We start from the raw sequence: 20,754 nt of genomic DNA, 5'->3' as shown, positions 1-20,754 counted from the left end.
GGTGCCTATGAGTCCAGAGTTTATGGCACAGTCAGAAGTCTCTTCTGCCTACAGAGCCCCACCTATTCTTTTGGGAAGGGAAGTGGCAGGTGAAGTGGGAGAGCTAGGTTAAGAAAAGAAAACTAAGCCAGACACCAAATGCTACAGCTTTGCTACAGATGCAAAAATGCAAGTGATCGGAAACTTGGGACCTGACGAACCAAGGGGCTAGGGAGGCTTTCCATGAGAGCATTTGGCTTATTCAACGTATGCCAAAATACAACTACTGGCAAACTCAGCAAGAGCTGTTACTTTAAGAAGCGCGGATCTTTAGCGTCATGTGACCCTTGGCGCCCTAGGTTTCTGCCGCAAGTTCACACTGGCCAATCACGAGGCGGAAAGGCTCTTGGGGGCGGGAACTTTGCAAGGTGCTCGCGGGTTGGCTGTGCTCATGGCGGGCGGGGCCTGGGCTGCGAGAGAGGGAATTAGTGTGAGCAGGGTGAGTCGGAGCTGCTGCTGCAACCGCAGCCGAGGTCCCAATAGACGCCTTCGCCAAGCCGGAGCTCTCAGGTGAGCAGGCCCTGCCTAGGTCCAAGGACTCCCCGCCGGCCTCTGGGCTGCTTACTCCCCAGCCTTGCAGCCTGCTCGGCTGGGGTCCGCCCCCTTCGCTGACCACGTGACCCAAGTTCGGTGACCCCTGACCTCCTCCACCCATCCACGGTCTCTGGATCTGGGGTGAGCAAGGCTGGGTGGGAGGATGCGCGTCACTGAGGACCATAGAGGTCAGTTCCTACGCCTCCTTACTAGGGGAGGAGTGGAGCCTGAGACCTTGGTCAGAGGCTGGACTTTGTGGGATCTTAATATGGCACATGATAGGTAAACTCCCTCTTCGTCTTCTGCGTGGGAAGGACTTAATGCTCCCATTTTACAGATGGGGAAACTGAGATCTAACAATTGTTTACTGGCGAACCTGAGATCACCCCATGGTGGGTTTCCAGTGACAAGTCTTTTGACTGTGAATCTAGGCCTTGCTCCTTACTTAGCCCGCGGCTCCTGAATGCAATAGTGTGCTTATTAAGAACAAGGGTTTGAGTCCCTGCTCCCTACTTACCCAGTGTTAGCGCTGGATGATCCTGGGCAAATCGTAATATTTAATCTTTCTGAGCTTGTGAAATAGACAAAATATATACTGTGTAGTTCATTGTTAATGGGGATACAATGAGGCTCTCCGGTAAAGCTGAGTGCCTCAGGCCTAGAGTGTACTTGGAAAAATAACTGTTTTCTTTGTTCTTTCAGCAAGTGTTTATTGAGACATATTATGTGCTGACACTGCAGGGACACTGGGGATGCAAAGGTGAGCAGACACGTGTTCCTTGCCTGCAAGGAGCTTACAATCTAGTTGGGAGGTAGATGTTAATTAAAAAGTTGCAGAAATATGTAATTACAAACTGTTACTGCTGTTTTGAAGGTGACTTACAGGGACTCAGGGGACCTGGGATGATTTCCCTGAGCAAGGGACATTTAAACTGAAATCTGGGGTAGTTCACTAGACAAAGGGGTTGTGGGTAAAGGACAAAGAGGAGAGAGTTCTAAGCAGAGTAAACAGAATGTACAAAGGTCCTGAAGTAGTGGTTTTGAGAAATGGAAGAAGGCCGTGATGGGACTGCAGAACACAGACAGTAGTAAGAGGTGCTGCAGAAGTAAGGGGGCATTACTGGGTGGCTTATCACAGACCGGAGCATGCTGGGGGGTGCCTTGGTTGGACACATCCGAGCCTACCTTCTAATTATGTGCATTGTTGGAGCTGGTCATCAGCTGCTCCTTTCATTGGGTTCGTATTCTGCCCTGTCCTGGGCATAGAACAGGTTCTTGCCTTCAGGCCGTGCAGCCGAACTGGGGAAGGCCAGAAACATGTACAGAAAGCCCAACTACTAAAGACTGACAGTCACAGATGGCATATGGGACAGGAGATCTCAGACTGGATTTGCTGAGAGGAGCAAGGGGGATTTGGAGTAGGATGAGAGACCAGCCTCACCAACCTGATGGTGGGGCCTAAAGCCAGGGTGGGAGACACTGGGTTGGTCTTACAGGGAGGATGAGTCAGGGTAAACAGCCATGGTGATTTGGGACCAAAGACAAAATGTAAGGCTGAGAAAGTTAGACTTAACTTTAAAAAAGTTATTTCTTTAATTTTATTTATTATTATTATTATTTTAAAATTTGCTATAGGGCATGTGTGTTCACCAGAGAGACAGAGAGAAAGTAGGGCCAACAGGTGGTATAATGGTTACGTTGCTGGACTCCCATATGGCCAACTGCAGTTCAAGTCCTAGAACTGAAGGCTTGAAATTGATGCTGGGCATGTACATGCCCAAAATCCTGAGAGGAGAATGGAGGAAAAAGGATTGCAGTGTAGCCATATGCTTTCGGGGGGGTGATTTCTCACTTTCTGTCTTCCTGTCTCTCTATGTCTCTCTGGCACGTACATGTTCCCATAGTAAATCTCTCTATCTCTCTTTTTTTTTTTTTCTGAGAGGTTTTTGCCATAGGGTGCGTGTGCTTGCCAGAAAGACAGAGAGAGACAGAGAGACAGAAAACGAGAAATCACCCGCCAGGGAAGATGGCCATGCTGCAATCCCTTCTCCTCCATTCTCCTCTCAGGATCTTGGGCATGCACGCACACGCACCTAGCGTGAGTTTAAGCCACCGGGTCCGGGACTTGAATCATGGTCGACTACATGGGAGTCCAGTGACATAGCCATTATGCCAACTGCTGGTCCCGCAAATATCTTTCTTAAGAAAAGGAGGGCTGGTGGGCAGCGCAGTAGTTAAGGACACTGGATTCCACATGACTGACTGCTGTTTGAGTCCCTGTCCTGGCAGCTTGCTTTCTCCCTTTGCCTTTCTCTCTCTGGTCAAATTAAAAAATAAAAAAAAAAACAAAGGGAATAAAATACAAAATTAAAAAAAAAAAAGAAAAGAAAGTGAGAAAGCAAGCCACTGGTCCGGGACTTGAACTGTGGTCAGCCATGTGAGATTCTGTACCTTAATCACCGTGTCAAAGTCTTAGAACCAAGACTTTCTTTTTAGGAGCAGTGGGGGAAATACTTAAGATTTTTGAGCAAAGGAGCGTCAGGATAGAAGTATTTTCAGCAACATTTAGTTTATAGTGGTTGTAATAAAAATCAGAAGAAAGAGGAATTAAAGTTATCATTTGCAGTTAATGATGCTGACATCTTCCATTGATGTAGTTCCTGAATTTCTCATACATCATTTCATTTTTTAAAAAGAATTATTCTATTTGTTATTGTTTTTTTTTTAAGATTTGACCAGAGAGGGAGAAAAAAGGAAAGAGAGAAAGCAAGCTGCCAAGTTCAGGACTCGAACCAGGGTTGGCCATGTGGGAATCCAGTGCCTTTAACCACCACGCCATGCACCGGCCCCACATTATCTCATTTTATCCTCATAGAAGCTATGTAAGTTCCATGGATTATTGCCTTTTTTTTTTTTTTTTTAATTATTTTATTTAGGGGATGGTAGGTGGCATGGTGGTTAAGGACAGTGGACTCCCACATGGCCAACTGTCTTTTGAGGCCTGGACCTGGTGGCTTGCTTTCTCACTCCCGCCCCCCCCTGTTTCTCTCTCTCTCTCATTCTGTCCCTCTCTTGTCAAATTAAAATAAATGAATAAAAATAAAATAAAGTTAAAAATGATGTTATTTTATTAGGTTTTTTTTTTTTTTTTTTTGAGAGGTTTTTGCTAGAGGGTACATGCACTCGCCAGACAGACAGAAAGCAAGAAATCACTCCCCAGGGGGTATGGCCATGCCGAAATCCCTTCTCCTCCATTCTCCTCTTGGGATCTTGGGCACACATGCACACGCGCCTGGAGTGAGTTTAAGCCACCCGGTCCAGGACTCGAACCGTGGTCGACTACGTGGGAGTCCAGCGACATAGCCATTACGCTAACTACTGTTCCCCTTATTTTATTAGTTTTTTAAAGATTACTTTATTTAACTTTATTTATTAATTTTAATTTAACCACGGGGTTGGGGGAGAGAGAGGGGTAGAGAGAGAGAGAGAAAGAGAGAGAGAAAACAAGCCACCAGGTCCGGGACTCGAACTGCACTGGCCATGTCGGAGTCCAGCACCCTCAACCATCACACTATCTGCCAACCCCCAAAGATATTATTTTAAAAAATATATATTTAATTTTACTCATCATCATCATCATCATTATTGACCAGAGAGAGAGGAAAGTGAGGAAGCAAGCCATCAGTTCTGGGACTCGAACTATTGTTGGTCATGTGAGAGTCCAACATCTTCACCACACCACTTGCTGGCCCCTGCCCTTTTTTTTTTATAATAGATTTTTTACTCTAGGGTGCTTGCACTCACCAGAGAGCCCGAAAGCAACAATTCACCCCACAAGGGAGATGGCCATATCACAATCTGTTCTCCTCCATTTTCCTCTTGGGACTTTGGGCATGCACAGACACGTCCCCTGTGTGAGTTTTAAGCCGCTGGGTCCAGGGCTCAAGCTGTGGTCGACTACGTGGCAATCCAGTGATGTAACCGTCATGCCATCTGCTGGTCCCTTTTTTAAAAAAATTGCCTCTTTTTTCTTGGTAGAAGTTTTTGCCTTAGGGTGTGTATGCTCACTGGAGAGAGAGAGACAGAGACAGTGAGAAGAAAAATCACCCCCCAGGGAGATGGCCTCACTATAATCCCTTCTCCTCCTTTCTCCTGGGATCTTGGGCACACATGTGCATGTATCAGGCATGAGTTTCAAGCTACTGGGTCCAGGACTTGAACCATGGCCCACCATTTGGGAGTCCAGTGACGTTACTGCTATGCCATCTGCTGGCCCCAATTGCCTCTCTTTTACAAGTCAGGGCACCAGGGCTCCGATTTGGCCAGGTTCACACAGTGAGTAAGCAGGCAGGGCTGAGGTCCAGATCTGTGAACCTCAAGGCCAGGCCCTCCCTCTAGCTTCACCATTGACTGCCCTGGGCCAGTCTGCTTCCTTCTCTGTGCCTGCTTCCTCATCTGGGTATTCGGAGCTCCTCATTTGGGAATTCTGGAGCAAGATTAGCAAGGCTGGTTTAGAGGGTCTTGAATCACACGCCTGGGCTCTGAGGGAGACCGAGCAGCTTTTCAAACCTTCCCTCTCCCCTCCCAGCTCCATTGGGGCCATGTCGGAGCGAGAAGAGCGGCGGTTTGTGGAGATCCCTCGGGAGTCCGTGCGGCTCATGGCAGAGAGCACGGGCCTGGAGCTGAGTGACGAGGTGGCGGCCCTGCTTGCAGAGGACGTGTGCTACCGTCTCAGAGAGGCCACGCAGGTGTGCACCCCTCGCTCCCCATACCTCCCAACTCCCTTCCCTCCGCCCTCTGACTGAGCTCCTCCCACTTTGACTCATTCAAGTATATGCTGGGCACATGCTCTGCGCTTTGAGGGCATGGGGGACAGTCTATGCCCTTTACGGAGCTCCCCTTCTAGCTGTCTGGGTTCCAGCCAGCCAAGTGCCCGCCAGGCATCTTGTGTGTTTCCATAGCAGCCCCACTGGGCAGGCCGAGTGGGTGAACATTCACATTCTCGACAACAGAAACCAGGGCAGAGAGGGAGGGGACGTGCCGCTGTGGGGGCTGTTCGTACAGAGCAGAGCTGGAGTCCAGGCTTTCTGATCGCTGCTGTGGTGTCGTCTTTGCCTTCTCCTGGTCTGGCCCTCTTCACCTGGAGGTTGCCACACACCTCCTGCTCCTCTGACTGTAGTTCCTCACCTCCCAGAATAGCTCTCAGTTCATGAAGCATACCAAACGGCGGAAGCTGACCGTTGAAGACTTCAACAGGGCCCTCAGGTGGAGCAGCGTGGAGGTGAGTAGGGGACAGACCGCAGGGTGATGGTGGGGCAGCCTGAGCCCACCTCTGTCCTGCTCAGGGTGGCTGCGCAGAAACACGTGAAGACCGAATGGACATGTGAGGTGCAGGCCAGGTGCCACGTGCTGGGCCCAGCCCAAGGGCTATGAGTTCAGGAAGAGGGAGGGGGTGTCTTGGGCCTGGAAGTTAGGGAAGGCTGCTTGGAAGAGGTGGTACTTGAGCTAGGGCTTCAAGGAGGGCAAGGCGGGACCAGCAGTTAGCGTAATGGCTATGTCGCTGGACTCCCATGTAGTTGACCACGGTTCGTATCCTGGACCTGGTGGCTTAAAACTCACGCCAGGTGTGTGTGCGCGCGTGCCCAAAATCCCGAGACGAGAATGGAGAAGGGATTGCGGGTGATTTCTCGCTTTCTGTCTCTCTGTCTCTCTCTGTCTGTCTGGCAAGCGCACGCGCCCTATAGCAAAAGCCTCTCCAAAAAAAAAAAAAAGAGGACAAGGGTTAAACTAAGCCAAGATCATTATGAATAAGAGAGGAGCCTGTGCAGAAGTATGGGTGTTAGGACCTCCTAGTGTAGTTGTTCTGGGGACTTGAGGAAGGTTCTGGTTAGAAGAGAGCAGTAAGTGGGATCAGCATAATGGTTGCATCACTGGACTTCCACATGGCCGACCACGGTTTGAGTACTGGACCTGGCAGCTTGAAATCCATGCCAGGCGCATGTGTGTGTCTGCCCACAATCCCAAGAGGAGAATGGAAGAGAACGGATTGTGACATAGGTTGTTCTGGGGACTTGAGGAAGGTTCTGGTTAGAAGAGAGCAGTAAGTGGGATCAGCATAATGGTTGCATCACTGGACTTCCACATGGCCGACCACGGTTTGAGTACTGGACCTGGCAGCTTGAAATCCATGCCAGGCGCATGTGTGTGTCTGCCCACAATCCCAAGAGGAGAATGGAAGAGAACGGATTGTGACGTAGTCAAACCCCCTTGGGGGTGATTTCTCGCTTTCTCTCTCTACCTCCCTCTCTGGCGAGTGCACATGCCCTATAGCAAAAATCTCTCTTCAAAAAAAAAAAAAAAAAAGAGCAGTGAGTTTTCAAAGTCGAATGGGTATGAATGAGGAAGACCTGAAAGCTGGGGATATGTGAGGAGGGATCATATTCTATCCCTTGACCTCAGGGGCCATGGCTCTTCCCCAGCCTTTCTGGGAACCTCTGGACTTGCCTTGACCATAGCCTCCAGGTCCTGGCTGGTAGAACCTCATCCTGGCACCTGTTATCTCCCCTGGATTCAGGCTGTTCAATCCTCTCCTCAGGCTGTGTGTGGTTATGGATCCCAGGAGGCACTGCCCCTGCGCCCTGCGAGGGAGGGGGAGCTCTACTTCCCTGAAGACCGAGAGGTGAACCTGGTGGATCTGGCACTAGCTACCAACATTCCTAAAGGCTGTGCTGAGACAGCTGTCAGAGGTGGCTGCCGGGGTCCTGAATGGGGTGGAAACGGGCTGAGTCGACAGAGGGGTGGAATGGACTGGCTGGTAGATGGGGCAGAACTTGGAGGGGAAGGTGGTGCTACAAGGGGCAGAACCCCAGGCTGACCCAGCCCTCTGCTCTGCTTCTAGTTCACGTCTCCTATCTGGATGGGAAAGGGAACCTGGCACCACAGGGCTCAGGTAACCAGTGGTGTGGGAAATGGGCCCTCTGGTTGATGTGTCCTCCTATAGGAGCTGAGCGGGTGGCTGTATGCCTCTGAGTGAGTCTGCATCTGATGAGTCTTTACTGATGCCTGCCTGTACCATGTTCTGAGCGGACCCTGCTTCCTGCCAGAGAGCTCAGAGTTGGAGAGCCCAGACCTGTGACCAATCATGGCATAGTGTGGGGTGCTAGAACAGAAGTCTGGACAGCATGCTGGGGTCCCCAAGGGGAGGTGTCTTACTTCCAGGGAATGCTGAGCAAAGTTTCACAGAACCTGAAGCTTCTGTACTTGGGGCTAGTGGACTGAGCAGGTGTCTCCCTGGAGACCGGTGGGTGGGAGTCAGTGGACAGCACAGAGGAGGGGAGAGCCTGCGTGGTCAGGGCTCAGCAGCCTCAAATTACTGCTGGACTTGCTGCATGCTGGTTGTCTTGTCTGAACGGGTTCCTTGTGGCAGTGTGTGGGGATGGCAACTGCAGGGGTGCTGGCTGGGGGAAACGGGGAAGGCCTCGCCACTCTGGCCACCTGTGCCCATCTTCTCACAGTGCCCAGTGCTGTGTCCTCACTGACTGATGACCTTCTCAAGTACTACCAGCAAGTGACTCGGGCTGTGTTAGGGGATGATCCACAGCTGATGAAGGTGAGAGAATAGGCCTGGGTTGTGCCATAAAGTCACACTTTTAAATTTCCATGAAATTTTTATATATTTTTTTTAGTTTGCTATAGGGTGCATGTATTTGCTGGAGAGAGACAGAGAGATAGAGTATTGAGTACAGTGCTAAGCTGTCTTCCAAAGCAGTCAGTTTATACTTGAGGCTGGTAGATCCAGGGCAGTCTTGGCCTATCTTTCAGGTTGCACTCCAGGATCTACAAACAAACTCCAAGATTGCAGCGCTCCTGCCTTACTTTGTTTATGTGGTCAGTGGGGTAAGTGAGGAGGATGTTTTCTGGGGAGGAGATGACCCAGCAGTGTGTAGGACTTATGATAGATACTGTCAGAATAATGCAATTGGACCCACATGGGAAAGGTCCTGGGCTTGTGTCCTGGGACCTTGTTGAGCACATTGGGTACGTGTATGTGTGTTATACATGTGACCTGTGATAGCTGAGAATGGGGGTGTGTTGTAGAGTGAGGACTCTGTTGGGAGTTTCTCTCTTTGAAGAAATAAACTTAAAAAAAAAAAAAAAAAGAGATGGACTGCTGCTTAGTCTCTCATGTCCCCATAAGCCACCATTTTTTTTTGTTTGTTTTGATTTTTTTTTAAGAGAGATTTTTGCTATATAGCGCATGTGCTTGCCAGAGAGAGAGAGAGAGAAAGCGAAAAATCACCCCCTGGGGTAATGGCCATGCCGCAATATCTCCTCTTTCATTCTCCTTCTGGGATCTTGGGCATGCGTGCACATGGGCCTGGCGTGAGGTTTAAAGTACTGCATGTGGGATTTAAATTGCAGTCAATTACATGGGTGTCCAACAACATAACTATTACGCCATCTGATGGTCCCATTTTGATTTAAAAAAAAGATTTATTTTTTTCACGAGTTTTGTCAGAGAAAGATAGGGGTGGGGGGGGGAGAGCGAGAAAGGAAGCTGCCAGGTCTGGGACTCAAACCAAGGTTGGCCATGTGGGAATTCCAGCGTCCTAACCTCACACCACCCACTATCCTCTGTTTTTAATAGTTTTTTTTTTTTTTTCTTCTTTTGAGATTTTTCTTATAGGGCACGTGTGCTCACTAGAGAGACAGAGACAGAAAGTGAGAAATCATCCCCTGGGGTGATGGCCATGCTGCAGTCGCTTCTCCTCTATTTTCTCTTGGAATCTTAAGCACTCATGCACATGGGCCTGGCATGAGGTTTAAGTAGCTTGGTCCAGGACTCAAACTGCAGTCAACCACTTGGGAGTCCGGTGATGTAACTATTATGCCATCTGCTGGTCCCAAGAGAGATTTTTGCTATAGGGCATATGGACTCATCAGAGAGACAGAGACAGAGAGATAGCAGTAAATCACCTCCGGGGGGATAGCCATGTTGTATTCCCTTCTCCTTCATTCTCCTCTTGAGATCTTGGGGACACACGCACAGGGTGTGAGTCTTGTTGCCAGGTCTGGGATTCAAACTGTAGTTGACTATGTGAGAGTCCAGTGACATAACCATTATGCCATCTGCTGGTCTCCACCCTTTCTACCAACAGGTAAAATCTGTAAGTCATGATCTGGAGCAGCTGCACCGGCTGCTGCAGGTAGCACGGAGCCTGGTACGGAATCCACATCTCTGCCTGGGGCCCTATGTCCGCTCCCTGGTGGGTAGTGTCCTCTACTGCGTCTTGGAGCCACTGGCTGCCTCCATCAACCCCCTGAATGATCACTGGACTCTAAGGGATGGAGCTGCCCTCCTGCTCAGCCACATTTTCTGGTAACTGGGCCTAGAGCTGAATAACATGATGATGTTATCAGGCTGAGTGGGTTGTAGTAGGGAAATGGGGTGAAGCTTCTATCTCTGAAGTTGTGTTGAGAAGATGGGGAAGCTCTTCCTTTACAGTTATCCAGGTGTGTCAGAGTACAGTGTTGTTCTACAGATGGGTTGTAAATATGCCATACTATTGGTCCTTCAGCTTAAATCCCTGGTCAATTACCCATGGTAACCTCATTTGTTTACTGCAGCGTGTCCCAGTGTGCCATCCAAATGCCGTTCTTTGTGCTGTCCTAAGCCCAATTGGGCAGTGCCATGCCGCATTCCCTTCCTGTCTGAAGTCCCGTTGTTCCCACAGGACTCATGGGGACCTTGTCAGTGGCCTCTATCAGCAGATCCTGCTCTCCCTGCAGAAGGTCTTGGCAGACCCTGTGCGGCCTCTCTGCTCTCACTATGGGGCTGTGGTGGGACTGCATGCTCTTGGCTGGAAGGTGAGGACCCTAGTCTTTCTAATAGAGCGAGCCTTAGGAACTCCCATTTGTATTAAAACCGATAGTATTTGTGTGTCTTTTATCATAGAAATGGTACGTGCTTGGTGCTGCTATAGGTTGAGTTCTTGCCTCAGGTCAGGCTTGGGGACAGCTTGACTTCCTGTATGTAAACATCTTACCTTACATAAATCCTGCTTGGAAGGCATCAATGTACCACCATTTTATAAATTCGTGCCTATTTTATCTTACCATGTTTTCGTAATTTATCTTGTATTATTTTAAACATGAATAGGTACTGAATTTCATCAAGTGTATTTTCAGCATCTATGGAGATTACCAAATGATTATGTTCCTTAGCTCTGCTAATGTGATAAGTTTTATTGTGTATGTGTGTGGGGGTGGTGTTTAAGATGATCTTGCTGGGTTGTCATCCTCCTTTCTCAGCCTCTCAAATTAGCTGGGACTAGAAGCATGTGCCACTGTGCCCTGCTGGGACTATGTTTTGTAATTTTCATAAAGTTGAGATAATCTTTTTAAATTTTTTATTATCTATAGGTAGACCTTTGTAAATTTTGGCATGGTTTTGTCATTTTGAGCCAGTATTTCACTATGTTTGTAGTTATAGAATTTAACTTGAGTTAATCTTCTTGAGTAATCAGATGGCTACATTTTCTAGAAATTTGTCAATTTTGTCATTATTTTCAAATATTCATGCTGTGGATGAGTGACCAAAGAACCATCTTCTCCATCAAAGCCCATTAAAGATGTAAATGTCATCTCCTCTTCAAAGTCTTTTTTTTTTTTTTTGGAGGGTTTTTGTTTTATTTTTGCTATAGGGTGTTATGTGCTTGCTAGAAAGACAGAGACAGACAGAAAGTGAGAAATCATCCTCCAGTAGGTATGGCCACATTGCAATCTCTTCTCCACTCTCCTCTTGGAAGTCTGGGTGCACACACACACACACACACTTGCCCAGAGTGTGGTTCAAGCCGCCAGTCTAGGGCTTGAACTGCAGTCAGCCATATGGGAGTCCAGCGACATAACCATTTTGCCATCTGCTGGTCCCCCTCTTCAAAGTCTTAATTCTTCCCCTCAAATTATTGATAATCTCAGAATTTAAAATGATGTAATGAGTTCAGGTGTCTGGTTGTTTTTGTGCAGCTCATTTGAACTGAGTCTGTTTATATCTAAGAGAGGACAATATTTGCCTACTGATTATATAGTACAGCAGTTTGCAAAGTAGAAATTTGTGTGGTTAGCAGTGGGTATTACTGTTGCCCTCTTAGTCCTTGGCATATACGGCAGTGATAGTGGGGTCACTTTATACTGTCCGGTTTTGTAACCCATATTTAGCTGGTTGTATTTAGCAAAGGCTTGGGCATAAAATAGGTTCCAAGTAGATGCTGGTTGAATATGCCAGTAGGGAAATTAGGATTGAGCCCTGCCTAGGATCAGGGATCAAAGTAGGCCTTTCAGTACAAAGGGTCCTTAAGAGGTACCAGTAATAAAGAACCACTAAACTGTTTCTTCTCTTTTAGGCAGTGGAACGGGTCCTGTACCCACATCTGTCCACTTACTGGACAAACTTGCAGGCTGTGCTGGATGATTATTCAGTATCTAATGCCCAGGTCAAGGCAGATGGGCACAAAGTCTATGGAGCCATTCTGGTGAGTGCCAGCCCCTTGTAGCTTCCTTTCTTAGCATGAGCCCAGACCCTTACACTTTGGAATACTTGGTGGACCCAGGGCCTAGTTTTTGCCTGTTCTGGTCCCCTGCTCCTACAGGTGGCTGTAGAACGACTGCTGAAGATGAAGGCCCAGGCAGCAGAGCCCAACAGAGTCGGCCCAGGCGGCAGGGGGTACCAGCGCCCAGACGACCTTCCCTGGGACAGCCTGCTCCTGCAGGAGTCTCCCTCTGGCAGCAGCGCAGAGCCAGGCTTTGTGTCTGGCCTCCCACTGCCGCCAGGGGGCGCGGGGCCAGAGGACCCTTCTTCCGTGACTCTGGCGGACATCTACCGGGAGCTCTACGCCTTTTTCGGTGACAGCTTAGCCACCCGCTTCGGCACGGGCCAGCCAGCGCCCACAGCTCCGCGGCCGCCCGGGGACAAGAAGGAGCCGGCGGCCGCCCCGGACTCAGTGCGGAAGATGCCACAGCTGACGGCCAGCGCCATGGTCAGCCCGCAGGGCGTGGAGAGTCCCCGGGGTGGTGGCCCCCCGTCGGCCTCTGCACCCTCCGCCTCTGAGAGCAGGTCGCTGCCGCGCGTGCACCGGGCGCGCGGAGCCCCCAGGCAGCAGGGCACCGGTGCCGGCACGCGCGACGTCTTCCAGAAGAGCCGTTTCGCCCCGCGCGGCGCCCCGCACTTCCGGTTTATCATCGCCGGGCGTCAGGCCGGGCGGCGCTGCCGCGGGCGCCTCTTCCAGACTGCCTCCTGCACCGCGTCACCCCGGCCCCCCGCGACATTCAGAAACTGCCCATGATCGGCCGCACCAGCCGCCCGGCCCGCCGCTGGGCCCTGTCGGACTACTCGCTGTACCTGCCGCTTTGAGGCGGGGCTCAGTCTTGCCTCTGTCAATAAATCCCGTCCCCGGAAATGACGTCTCCACATTTGTGGGTCGTGCTAAGTGAGGCGGGGCTTGGGCAGTTGGCTCGTGGGGCGGCGCTTCCGGGTGGCAGGGGAGCTATGGCGCTGCCCTTCCTGCAGCGCGTTGAGCTCGTGCTCTTCGCTGCCGCCTTCCTGTGTGGGGCGGTGGCGGCCGCGGCGCTGACTCGGACCCAGGTGTGGCTGCGAGGTGGGGCCAGCGTTGGGATTGGGGTGGGTACAGTGGGGGCTGGCCAGCTTGACCTACAGAGACCCCTGCTTCTTTCCGGCCTAGCTCCCTGCTGCTGGGAGCTGGATGACCGGTGAGGGCTGGCGGGCGCCGGCCCGTGGCTCAAGTACAGCAACGCCAATCGTGCTGTGTAGCACCACTGGCCAGGTCATACGTTAAAGTGGTTTCCTCCCCGAGGAGTCGTCTGCCAGCACCAGACGGAACAGGCCTGATGGCTCCTGCTGCATTAACCTTATTCTGGTTCTGAAACAAGTTGGTCCAGGCCCTGAGTTCATCCCTTAAATTAGAAGCCATTGGTGCCGAGTATGCTGAGAAGTAACCAGTATAGTGGAAGTGAACAAGCTATTGAGTGATTTCAACACGGTGTGTTAAATGATCGCTAAAATAGCCATGTATTAGGGTAAAGGCAGTAGCTAATACTTTATTTACCCCAGCTAGCCAATCTTGTTAAACATAGATTCATTTAATCCCTACAAAACACACACTAGTATACCTATTTTACAGATTAGAAAACATCAGAGAGTTTTTTTTTTTTTTGAGAGGTTTTCGCTACAGGGTGTGCGTGCTTGCCAGAGAGACAGAGACAGAGAGACAGAAAGCGAGAAATCACCCCCCAGAGGGGATGGTCACTCCGCAATCCCTTCTCCTCCATTCTCCTCTCGGGATCTTGGGCACGCACGAACATGCGCCCAGTGTGAGTTTAAGCCACCGTGTCCAGGACTCGAACCGCTGTTGACTATGTGGGAGTCCAGCGACGTGGCCATTACGCTGACTGCTGGTCCCATCATCAGAGTTTCTTGCCGAAGGTTACACAAGTCTGGATTTACTGCATAGAAGGAAGAACAGAACTTGTGAGGCTTCTTTGGAACTCTGTTTTTTTCTAACTTTCTATTTCCTGATCATCTGGCCACTGTAGGTTTGATTCCTCAGCAGGCCTTCTGCATCTGTCTGTCTGGAAACAATGCACAAATAATGTCCTAGAGTGGTCTGGGTTATCCCTAATACATGCCATGTGCTTGTGTCCAGGCAGTAACCTGAAATCTAGGATTCAACAGCTTCTCTCCACAGGGATCGTTCGGTGGCAGCTGTCCACTGTATGGTGGGGCCACAAAGAATGGCTCCTCCATGACCTTATCCCGTCCCTCGGCCCCATCCCTCTGCTACTTTGTGGCTGGTGTGTCTGGCCTCCTGGCCCTCTACTGCCTCCTGCTTCTACTCTTCTGGGTCTACAGCAGCTGCATCGAGGACTCCCACAGGTGACTGTCCCACGCTGGGGCCAGAGGTGGGGCGATTCTTATCACAAGTCCCAGAACTCTTTCTCTTCCCCTCTTAGAGGTCCTTTAGGGCTCCGCATCGCGCTGGCCATCTCATCTATAGCCGTCTTCCTGATCTTAGTGTCTGCCTGTATCCTTCGGTTTGGCACCAGTTCTCTCTGCAATTCCATCATCTCCCTGAACCTTACAATTAGGTAATGGGAGAGGGAGGGGAGCCTGGCTGGACTACCTCCCCTCTCTAGTGGGGGTCCTGAAACCTCCCTTTTTAGCCCTGTCAGTTGCTCTCCTCTGGAAGGACACCTGGGCAGAGGTGTGCTCGGGGTATATCCCTCCTTTGCTCATAACTCTCTCTTTGACCTAATAGTTGTCCTGAAGCCCAGAAAATTTCATGGACACCCCTCTCTGCAGTTTTACTCCAACCTGCACAGTGCTGAAGTGAGGTCATGGGATGTGAAAGACTGGGTGAAGATTCAGGAGTACAGATATTTTTATAAGTATCTACTTGTAGGGGTACCCACCAGTGAGAGGCTGAGAGGAGCTGAGGGGCTTGTCAGCCTGACATTCAGCAGTGCAGTAAGGGTGGTGTGGGTGGGACAGACTCATTCTAAGAGGGCCCCTCTTCACACTCCTGTTCCTGTCTCCCACAGACCTCTTCTTGGGTGAATCTGGTATTGTGGTGTGTGGTCTTGGTGCTCCAGGTCATGCAGTGCAAGTCCGAAGCTACCCCATACCGGCCTCTGGAAAGGGGTGATCCTGAGTGGAGCTCTGAGACAGATTCCCTTGTTGGGCCACGCCTTTCCCATTCCTGAAGAGTCTGTCCTGCAGCCAAAGACTGTGCCCAAGTGCCTACAATCCTCTTGCCCCATGGCCCTGGGAGCCTGTTTTCCCTCCACGAGGGAAACGTGACAGACCCTCTCCCCATCTCTCTTCCTACAGCTGTTTTTGTACAAAATTATTACATTGCTTTCTTCATCTCAGTACTGCATTTTTTTTTTTTAAAGAGGTTTTCGCTATAGGGCGCGTATGCTCGCCAGACAGACAGAGACATAGAGACAGAAAGCGAGAAATCACCTCCCAGGGGGGATGGTCACGCTGCAATCCCTTCTCCATTCTCCTCTCGGGATCTTGGGCACGCACGCACACGCGCCCTGCGTGAGTTCTAAGCCACCGGGTCCGGGACACGAACCGTGGTCGACTACGTGGGAATCCAGCGACATAGCCATTACGCTAACTGCTGGTTCCTTTTTTTTTTTTTTTTAGAGGGGTACTGCATTCTTGATGTTCAAGCAAGTAGTTGGGAGGTAGGAGGGAAGGCTAAATATACATAGGTCAAAACTTAGAGGTGCTATCATGCAGCTGCCCTGGGGATGATTGCTCCTTTATTTGCTATTAATCTTGGGCCCTTATATGTGACCTAATGTTCATTTTTTTTTAAGAATTATTTTTTATTTAATGTTATTTAAATTTGACCAGAGATGGACAGAGCTAGAGAGAGAGAAAGTCAGAAAAGCAAGCCACTAAGTCCAGGACTTGAACTGCAGTTGGCCATGTGGGAATCTTGTGCCCTTAACCATCATGCCACCTGCTGGCCCCCTAATGTTCCGTTTTTAATCTTCCTCTGGGAGGGGTGAGTGACCCAAGATTGTTTCTTCACAAGCTCCGGTAGGCACCCACAGTGTTGTCAAATAGTTGTGTATTGGGGAAGTGTCCATTTTTGTCCAAGAGGAAGTAGAAGCGCCGTCCTTTGACCTTCAGAGGCAACATGGCAGGAACTTCACCCCGGTGGGCCATGCATGATACCTGGTTCAAGGGAATGGTGAAATGGGCCCCCAAGCCAAAAGGGGCATGAGTGGTGAAGGTCACCTGCTGCCCTCCAGCCCGAAGCATCACTGAGCGCACAGATCGGAGGGAAAAGAGAACACCAGCACCTAGTACCAAGGTTCCTGCAGGAAGAGCAAAGATTGAGGTTCACTGAAGGGTTTTTATTGCAGGGCTAAGCACAAACCCAGCAGCCCAGGAATAAAGGAAATTGTGATGGTAGTAACATTTATTTGATCTTGTCTTACGCTCCCGAATCTTGTGTTGTTACTTCTTCCAACCTTAACATGCCCATCAGTTTCTTTTTTTTAAAGAATTATTTTATTTAACTTTATTCGTTTTATTTGACCAGAGAGGGACAGAGAGACAGACAGAAAGGGAAAGCAAGAATACAAGCCACCAGGTTCAGGATGTTAACCCACAATCCAGAATCCTTAATCACCCACTCTACCTGCCGGCCCAGGCCCATCCGTATTTTAGTATATGTGGTGCCGAAGTGAGCAAGCCCATCAGTATTTTAAAGGGGTAAAAAGAGGCTTAAGTTGGGGACCAGCAGGTGGCGTGGTGGTTAAGGCTGGCACGGTGGTTAAGGCACTGGACACTCCCACATGACCATGGTTCGAGTCCTGGATCTGGTGGCATGCTTTCTCACTTTCTCTCACTCAACCTCTGTCTCTCTCTGGTGTCCATTTTTGTCCAAGAGGAAGTAGAAGCGCCGTCCTTTGACCTTCAGAGGCAACATGGCAGGAACTTCACCCCGGTGGGCCATGCATGATACCTGGTTCAAGGGAATGGTGAAATGGGCCCCCAAGCCAAAAGGGGCATGAGTGGTGAAGGTCACCTGCTGCCCTCCAGCCCGAAGCATCACTGAGCGCACAGATCGGAGGGAAAAGAGAACACCAGCACCTAGTACCAAGGTTCCTGCAGGAAGAGCAAAGATTGAGGTTCACTGAAGGGTTTTTATTGCAGGGCTAAGCACAAACCCAGCAGCCCAGGAATAAAGGAAATTGTGATGGTAGTAACATTTATTTGATCTTGTCTTACGCTCCCGAATCTTGTGTTGTTACTTCTTCCAACCTTAACATGCCCATCAGTTTCTTTTTTTTAAAGAATTATTTTATTTAACTTTATTCGTTTTATTTGACCAGAGAGGGACAGAGAGACAGACAGAAAGGGAAAGCAAGAATACAAGCCACCAGGTTCAGGATGTTAACCCACAATCCAGAATCCTTAATCACCCACTCTACCTGCCGGCCCAGGCCCATCCGTATTTTAGTATATGTGGTGCCGAAGTGAGCAAGCCCATCAGTATTTTAAAGGGGTAAAAAGAGGCTTAAGTTGGGGACCAGCAGGTGGCGTGGTGGTTAAGGCTGGCACGGTGGTTAAGGCACTGGACACTCCCACATGACCATGGTTCGAGTCCTGGATCTGGTGGCATGCTTTCTCACTTTCTCTCACTCAACCTCTGTCTCTCTCTGGTCAAATTAAAAACTAAATGAATAAATAAAATAATCAAGATTTCAACTAAAATAAAAAAGGGCTTAAAAAAAGGCTTAAGTTAACTTGCTCTTGGATGCAAAACGAGCCTCAGACTAGGAATCAAGGGTGTGACGCTCGGGGACTTCAGTTCTGCCCTCCAACAGGGTGGCGTGCCGGGCCCCCTCATCTGAGAGCAGGGAGCCCATTCCTCTGCTAGCCCGCGTGACGGAATACTGTGCCCGGCATTCCCGCGGTGGGAACAAGCCCACGCCTTACCGATGGCTCCGCAGCCGACAGCCAGCCCGTAGCGCCAGAGCGCTGAGCGCAGGTTGAAGCGGCCATGGGCTGAGGTCTCGCCGTTCTGAGGCTGTTCGGGGACTGGAGGTCGGGACAAGGCTGTCACGGCCAGAGAGGCCCAGAAGACGCCCTGGCCCACGCAGAACAGCCCTAGGACAGCGAAGAAGGGACGCGGTTCATGCTTGAAGAGCAACACGTCCCGGGGCGGGGTCAAGTCGTGCAGGGGCCGGCGCGAGGGTAGGGGTCGCAGCGAGAGCAGTCCCGCGGACCACCGGCGCCAAAAAGCCGCCATGGCCTGTGCCGGCCTGCTTCCGGGGCGGGACTTCCGGCCGCGAGGCTGCCTCCCAGGCCTGAGATCAATCACCGCAGGAGCCCAGAGGGCGGGCCCGAGCCCCAGCCCACCCACCGCTCAGAGCTGGGCAGGCCGAGACACAATCCAGTACGCAAGACACGGGATACAGTATCACTCTTTATCTTAAAAAGTACGGAGGATCCTCGGGTTAAATACACAAAGCACCTAAGTCCTTCGAGTAGTTTAGTGTCAGTTCTAAAGTAAGCTTTGGCTTCCTGGCACCAGTGAGGCTCAATCTTCCAGAAGTCTTCCGGAAGGCAAGTGAGGAGAAGGGTTTCTGCGGCCCTCCCTCCTCAGTCACAGTCACAGGGTGGCCTCAGGCCGGACAGGAGACACAGATGACAATGAGATAATAATATCCATGGACTATTTACAAGGGAAGAGGCAGGGGCTTCTGCGGTATGGCAATGGATCACTTTATGAATGCCACTTCCGGGATCTCTCCCTTGGCCTGGGGAAAAAAATGAAAGGTCAGTAGAGCCAGGGACTGCCAAAGCCTCCCTCTCTAGCTTACTTGACCCTCCTCAAGGGATCCCTGTACCCCACTGTATTCCTAAGCCTTACCTTGAGATGAGTGAAGACCTGGGCAGATACGGCATAGTCCCAGTTATTGTCCTGAAGGCACCTGGAGTGGTGGGAGGAACCGGCACCCGCATGAGAACCAATGTGTAGTCACCTGGACCACAGTGCCACTTCAAATCCTATTCTATAGAAACACTTGCCCGAGTTTGCCAACAATATACATTCATACACACTGTTGCACTATTTATACAAATCAAAAATAAGAAAATACCAAAATGTCTACCAATTGTCTATCAATTTTAAGGAATATAAAACAGTAGTCAAAAAGACCAAGATAGTTTTTTTTTTTTCCCTTTATGAAATAGAGAAAGGAGGGTGGGGTAAAAAGAGAGCTTTTAATTTTTTAAATTTAATTTTATTTATTCATTCATTTATTTTAATTTGACCAGAAAGAGAGACACAGAGAGAGAGAGAAAAGCAAGAAAGCAAGCTGCCAGGCCAGGGACTAGAACTGTAGTCAAGCCATGTACGAGTGTCTAGCACCTTAATCACCATGCCACCTGCTTGGTCCCCAAGAGAGCTATTTTTGACAGGGTCTTGCCATGTTGCAAACCTCTAGCCCAGCTTCCCAATTAGCTAGGATTACAGGCACATACAACTAAGCCCAGTGTGTTCAAGGTCAGACTGGGAACAAAACCTGGGCTCCTCTGTACTTCCAGACTCCTAAGTGGCAGTGCCATCTGTGGGCCACCATGGCTAGACCCCAAAGTAGGTTTTGTTTTGTTTTGTTTTAGATTTTTGCTACAAGTGGGATCAGCAGGTTTCGTGGTAGTTAAGGTGCTGGACACTCCCACATGGCTATCCATGGTTCAAGTCCTGGACCTGGTGGCTTTCTCTCTATCTAGTCAAAATAAATGAATGAATAAATAAAATTAAATGATTCTTTAAAAAAAAAAATTTTTTTTAAATGCATATGCTTGCTGGAGAGTGACAGAGAAAGTGAAAAATCACTCCTGAGGGGGGATGGCCATGCTGCAATCCCTTCTCCTCCGTTCTCTCAGGATTTTGGGCATGCACACACAAGCACCTGGTGTTTTTCAAGTCACGAGGGCCAGGACTTAAGCCATGGTTGGCCATATGAAAATCAAGAGCCCCAACACCCATATTATCTGCTAGCCCCAGAGTAGTTTTACACTGAAAGGAAAGGATATTTATGGTAAGGCCAGTCAGTAGCTTGGTGATTAAGGCAGATAGATCCTGCATTGCTGGGAAGGTGGTTTGAGTAACAAATCTAGCAGCCTGAAAAAAACACCAGGTGTGTATGCATGTATGCACAACAGGAGAATGGAGAAGGGATTTGGCACCTCCCCCTGGAGGTGCTTTCTTGTTTTCTCTCTGTCTCTGGCAAACAAATGTACCCTACGACAAACTTAAAACAAAACAAAACAAAAAACCCAGATGTTCATGGTACAAGTAAAGAAGTTAAGTTTCTGGATTGTATATATAAAAAAAAAAGACTTCAGGACCAGCAGGTGGCATGGTGGTTGAAGGCGCTGGATTCCCACATGGCCGACTGTGGTTTGAGTATCAAACCTGGTGGGTTGCTTTCTCACTTTTCCTGTCTTTCTCTCTAGTAAGCACATATGCCCTGTAGCAAACTTTAAAAAAAAAAAAAAAAAAAGAAGAAATAAATGAATAAACTTGACAAACAAATAAATATATAGCAGATTAAGAGAAAAATGGA

At 49.6% G+C, this 20,754-nt stretch overlaps 4 protein-coding genes across 6 annotated transcripts in view; 2 read left to right on the top strand and 2 right to left on the bottom strand.

Moving 5' to 3' along the window:
* The first annotated feature begins 434 nt into the window (after positions 1-434).
* On the top strand, positions 435-13,023 carry TAF6L (TATA-box binding protein associated factor 6 like). 2 transcript variants are annotated; one of them, XM_014590928.2, is made up of 12 exons: positions 435-549; positions 1,276-1,333; positions 5,162-5,321; positions 5,768-5,854; positions 7,169-7,319; positions 7,472-7,522; positions 8,088-8,182; positions 8,395-8,469; positions 9,732-9,952; positions 10,308-10,440; positions 11,979-12,107; positions 12,225-13,023. In XM_014590928.2, the coding sequence occupies exons 2-12, from the start codon at positions 1,326-1,328 to the stop codon at positions 12,915-12,917; spliced, it is 1,803 nt and encodes a 600-aa protein (XP_014446414.1). In that variant the 5' UTR covers positions 435-549; positions 1,276-1,325; the 3' UTR covers positions 12,918-13,023. The 2 variants fall into 2 exon arrangements, with proteins under 2 accessions (XP_014446414.1, XP_014446415.1); XM_014590929.2 differs by lacking the exon at positions 8,395-8,469.
* A 59-nt stretch (positions 13,024-13,082) lies between these two features.
* TMEM179B (transmembrane protein 179B) lies at positions 13,083-15,519 on the top strand. Its single transcript, XM_006156559.3, is given in 6 exon segments — positions 13,083-13,216; positions 14,337-14,524; positions 14,602-14,736; positions 14,907-14,939; positions 14,941-14,977; positions 15,190-15,519. Coding segments are annotated over 6 exon segments (651 nt in total). The 5' UTR covers positions 13,083-13,120; the 3' UTR covers positions 15,352-15,519.
* A 255-nt stretch (positions 15,520-15,774) lies between these two features.
* TMEM223 (transmembrane protein 223) lies at positions 15,775-18,471 on the bottom strand. Of its 2 annotated transcripts, XM_014590925.2 has the most exons (3): positions 18,116-18,471; positions 17,043-17,281; positions 15,775-16,246 (listed from the first exon to the last, which is right to left on the bottom strand). In XM_014590925.2, the coding sequence occupies exons 1-3, from the start codon at positions 18,426-18,428 to the stop codon at positions 16,193-16,195; spliced, it is 606 nt and encodes a 201-aa protein (XP_014446411.1). In that variant the 5' UTR covers positions 18,429-18,471; the 3' UTR covers positions 15,775-16,192. The 2 variants fall into 2 exon arrangements, with proteins under 2 accessions (XP_014446411.1, XP_006156620.1); XM_006156558.3 differs by lacking the exon at positions 17,043-17,281 and having other exon boundaries at positions 15,775-16,485.
* Positions 18,472-18,592: 121 nt separating this feature from the next.
* Positions 18,593-20,754, bottom strand: part of NXF1 (nuclear RNA export factor 1) — an 18,169-nt gene continuing 16,007 nt past the window's right edge. Inside the window, exons 20-21 of the mRNA XM_006156557.3 lie at positions 19,053-19,113; positions 18,593-18,939 (exon numbers count right to left, since the gene is read on the bottom strand). Coding sequence (XP_006156619.1) covers positions 18,901-18,939; positions 19,053-19,113 — 100 coding nt within the window. The 3' untranslated portion in view covers positions 18,593-18,900. The remainder of the gene's footprint in view (positions 18,940-19,052; positions 19,114-20,754) is intronic.

Source organism: Tupaia chinensis, unplaced genomic scaffold (assembly GCF_000334495.1).
Source record: "Tupaia chinensis unplaced genomic scaffold, TupChi_1.0 Scaffold000502_1, whole genome shotgun sequence".
NCBI lineage: Eukaryota > Metazoa > Chordata > Mammalia > Scandentia > Tupaiidae > Tupaia > Tupaia belangeri.
Note: the sequence above shows the minus strand (reverse complement) of the source record. Positions and strands in the feature narration are given on the sequence as shown.

What these genes read in the sequence shown, in the direction of transcription:
- TAF6L (XM_014590928.2), top strand. An exon ending in CCTGGCACCACAGGGCTCAG is followed by an intron (nt 7,523 to 8,087) that starts GTAACCAGTGGT and finishes ATCTTCTCACAG; the next exon opens with TGCCCAGTGCTGTGTCCTCA. An exon ending in TTGTTTATGTGGTCAGTGGG is followed by an intron (nt 8,470 to 9,731) that starts GTAAGTGAGGAG and finishes TTCTACCAACAG; the next exon opens with GTAAAATCTGTAAGTCATGA.
- TMEM223 (XM_014590925.2), bottom strand. Translation starts at nt 18,428, where the DNA reads ATGGCGGCTTTTTGGCGCCGGTGGTCCGCGGGACTGCTCTCGCTGCGA. An exon ending in TGTCGGCTGCGGAGCCATCG is followed by an intron (nt 17,282 to 18,115) that starts GTAAGGCGTGGG and finishes CTCTTCCTGCAG; the next exon opens with GAACCTTGGTACTAGGTGCT. An exon ending in TCTTGGACAAAAATGGACAC is followed by an intron (nt 16,247 to 17,042) that starts CAGAGAGAGACA and finishes AAAAATGGACAC; the next exon opens with TTCCCCAATACACAACTATT.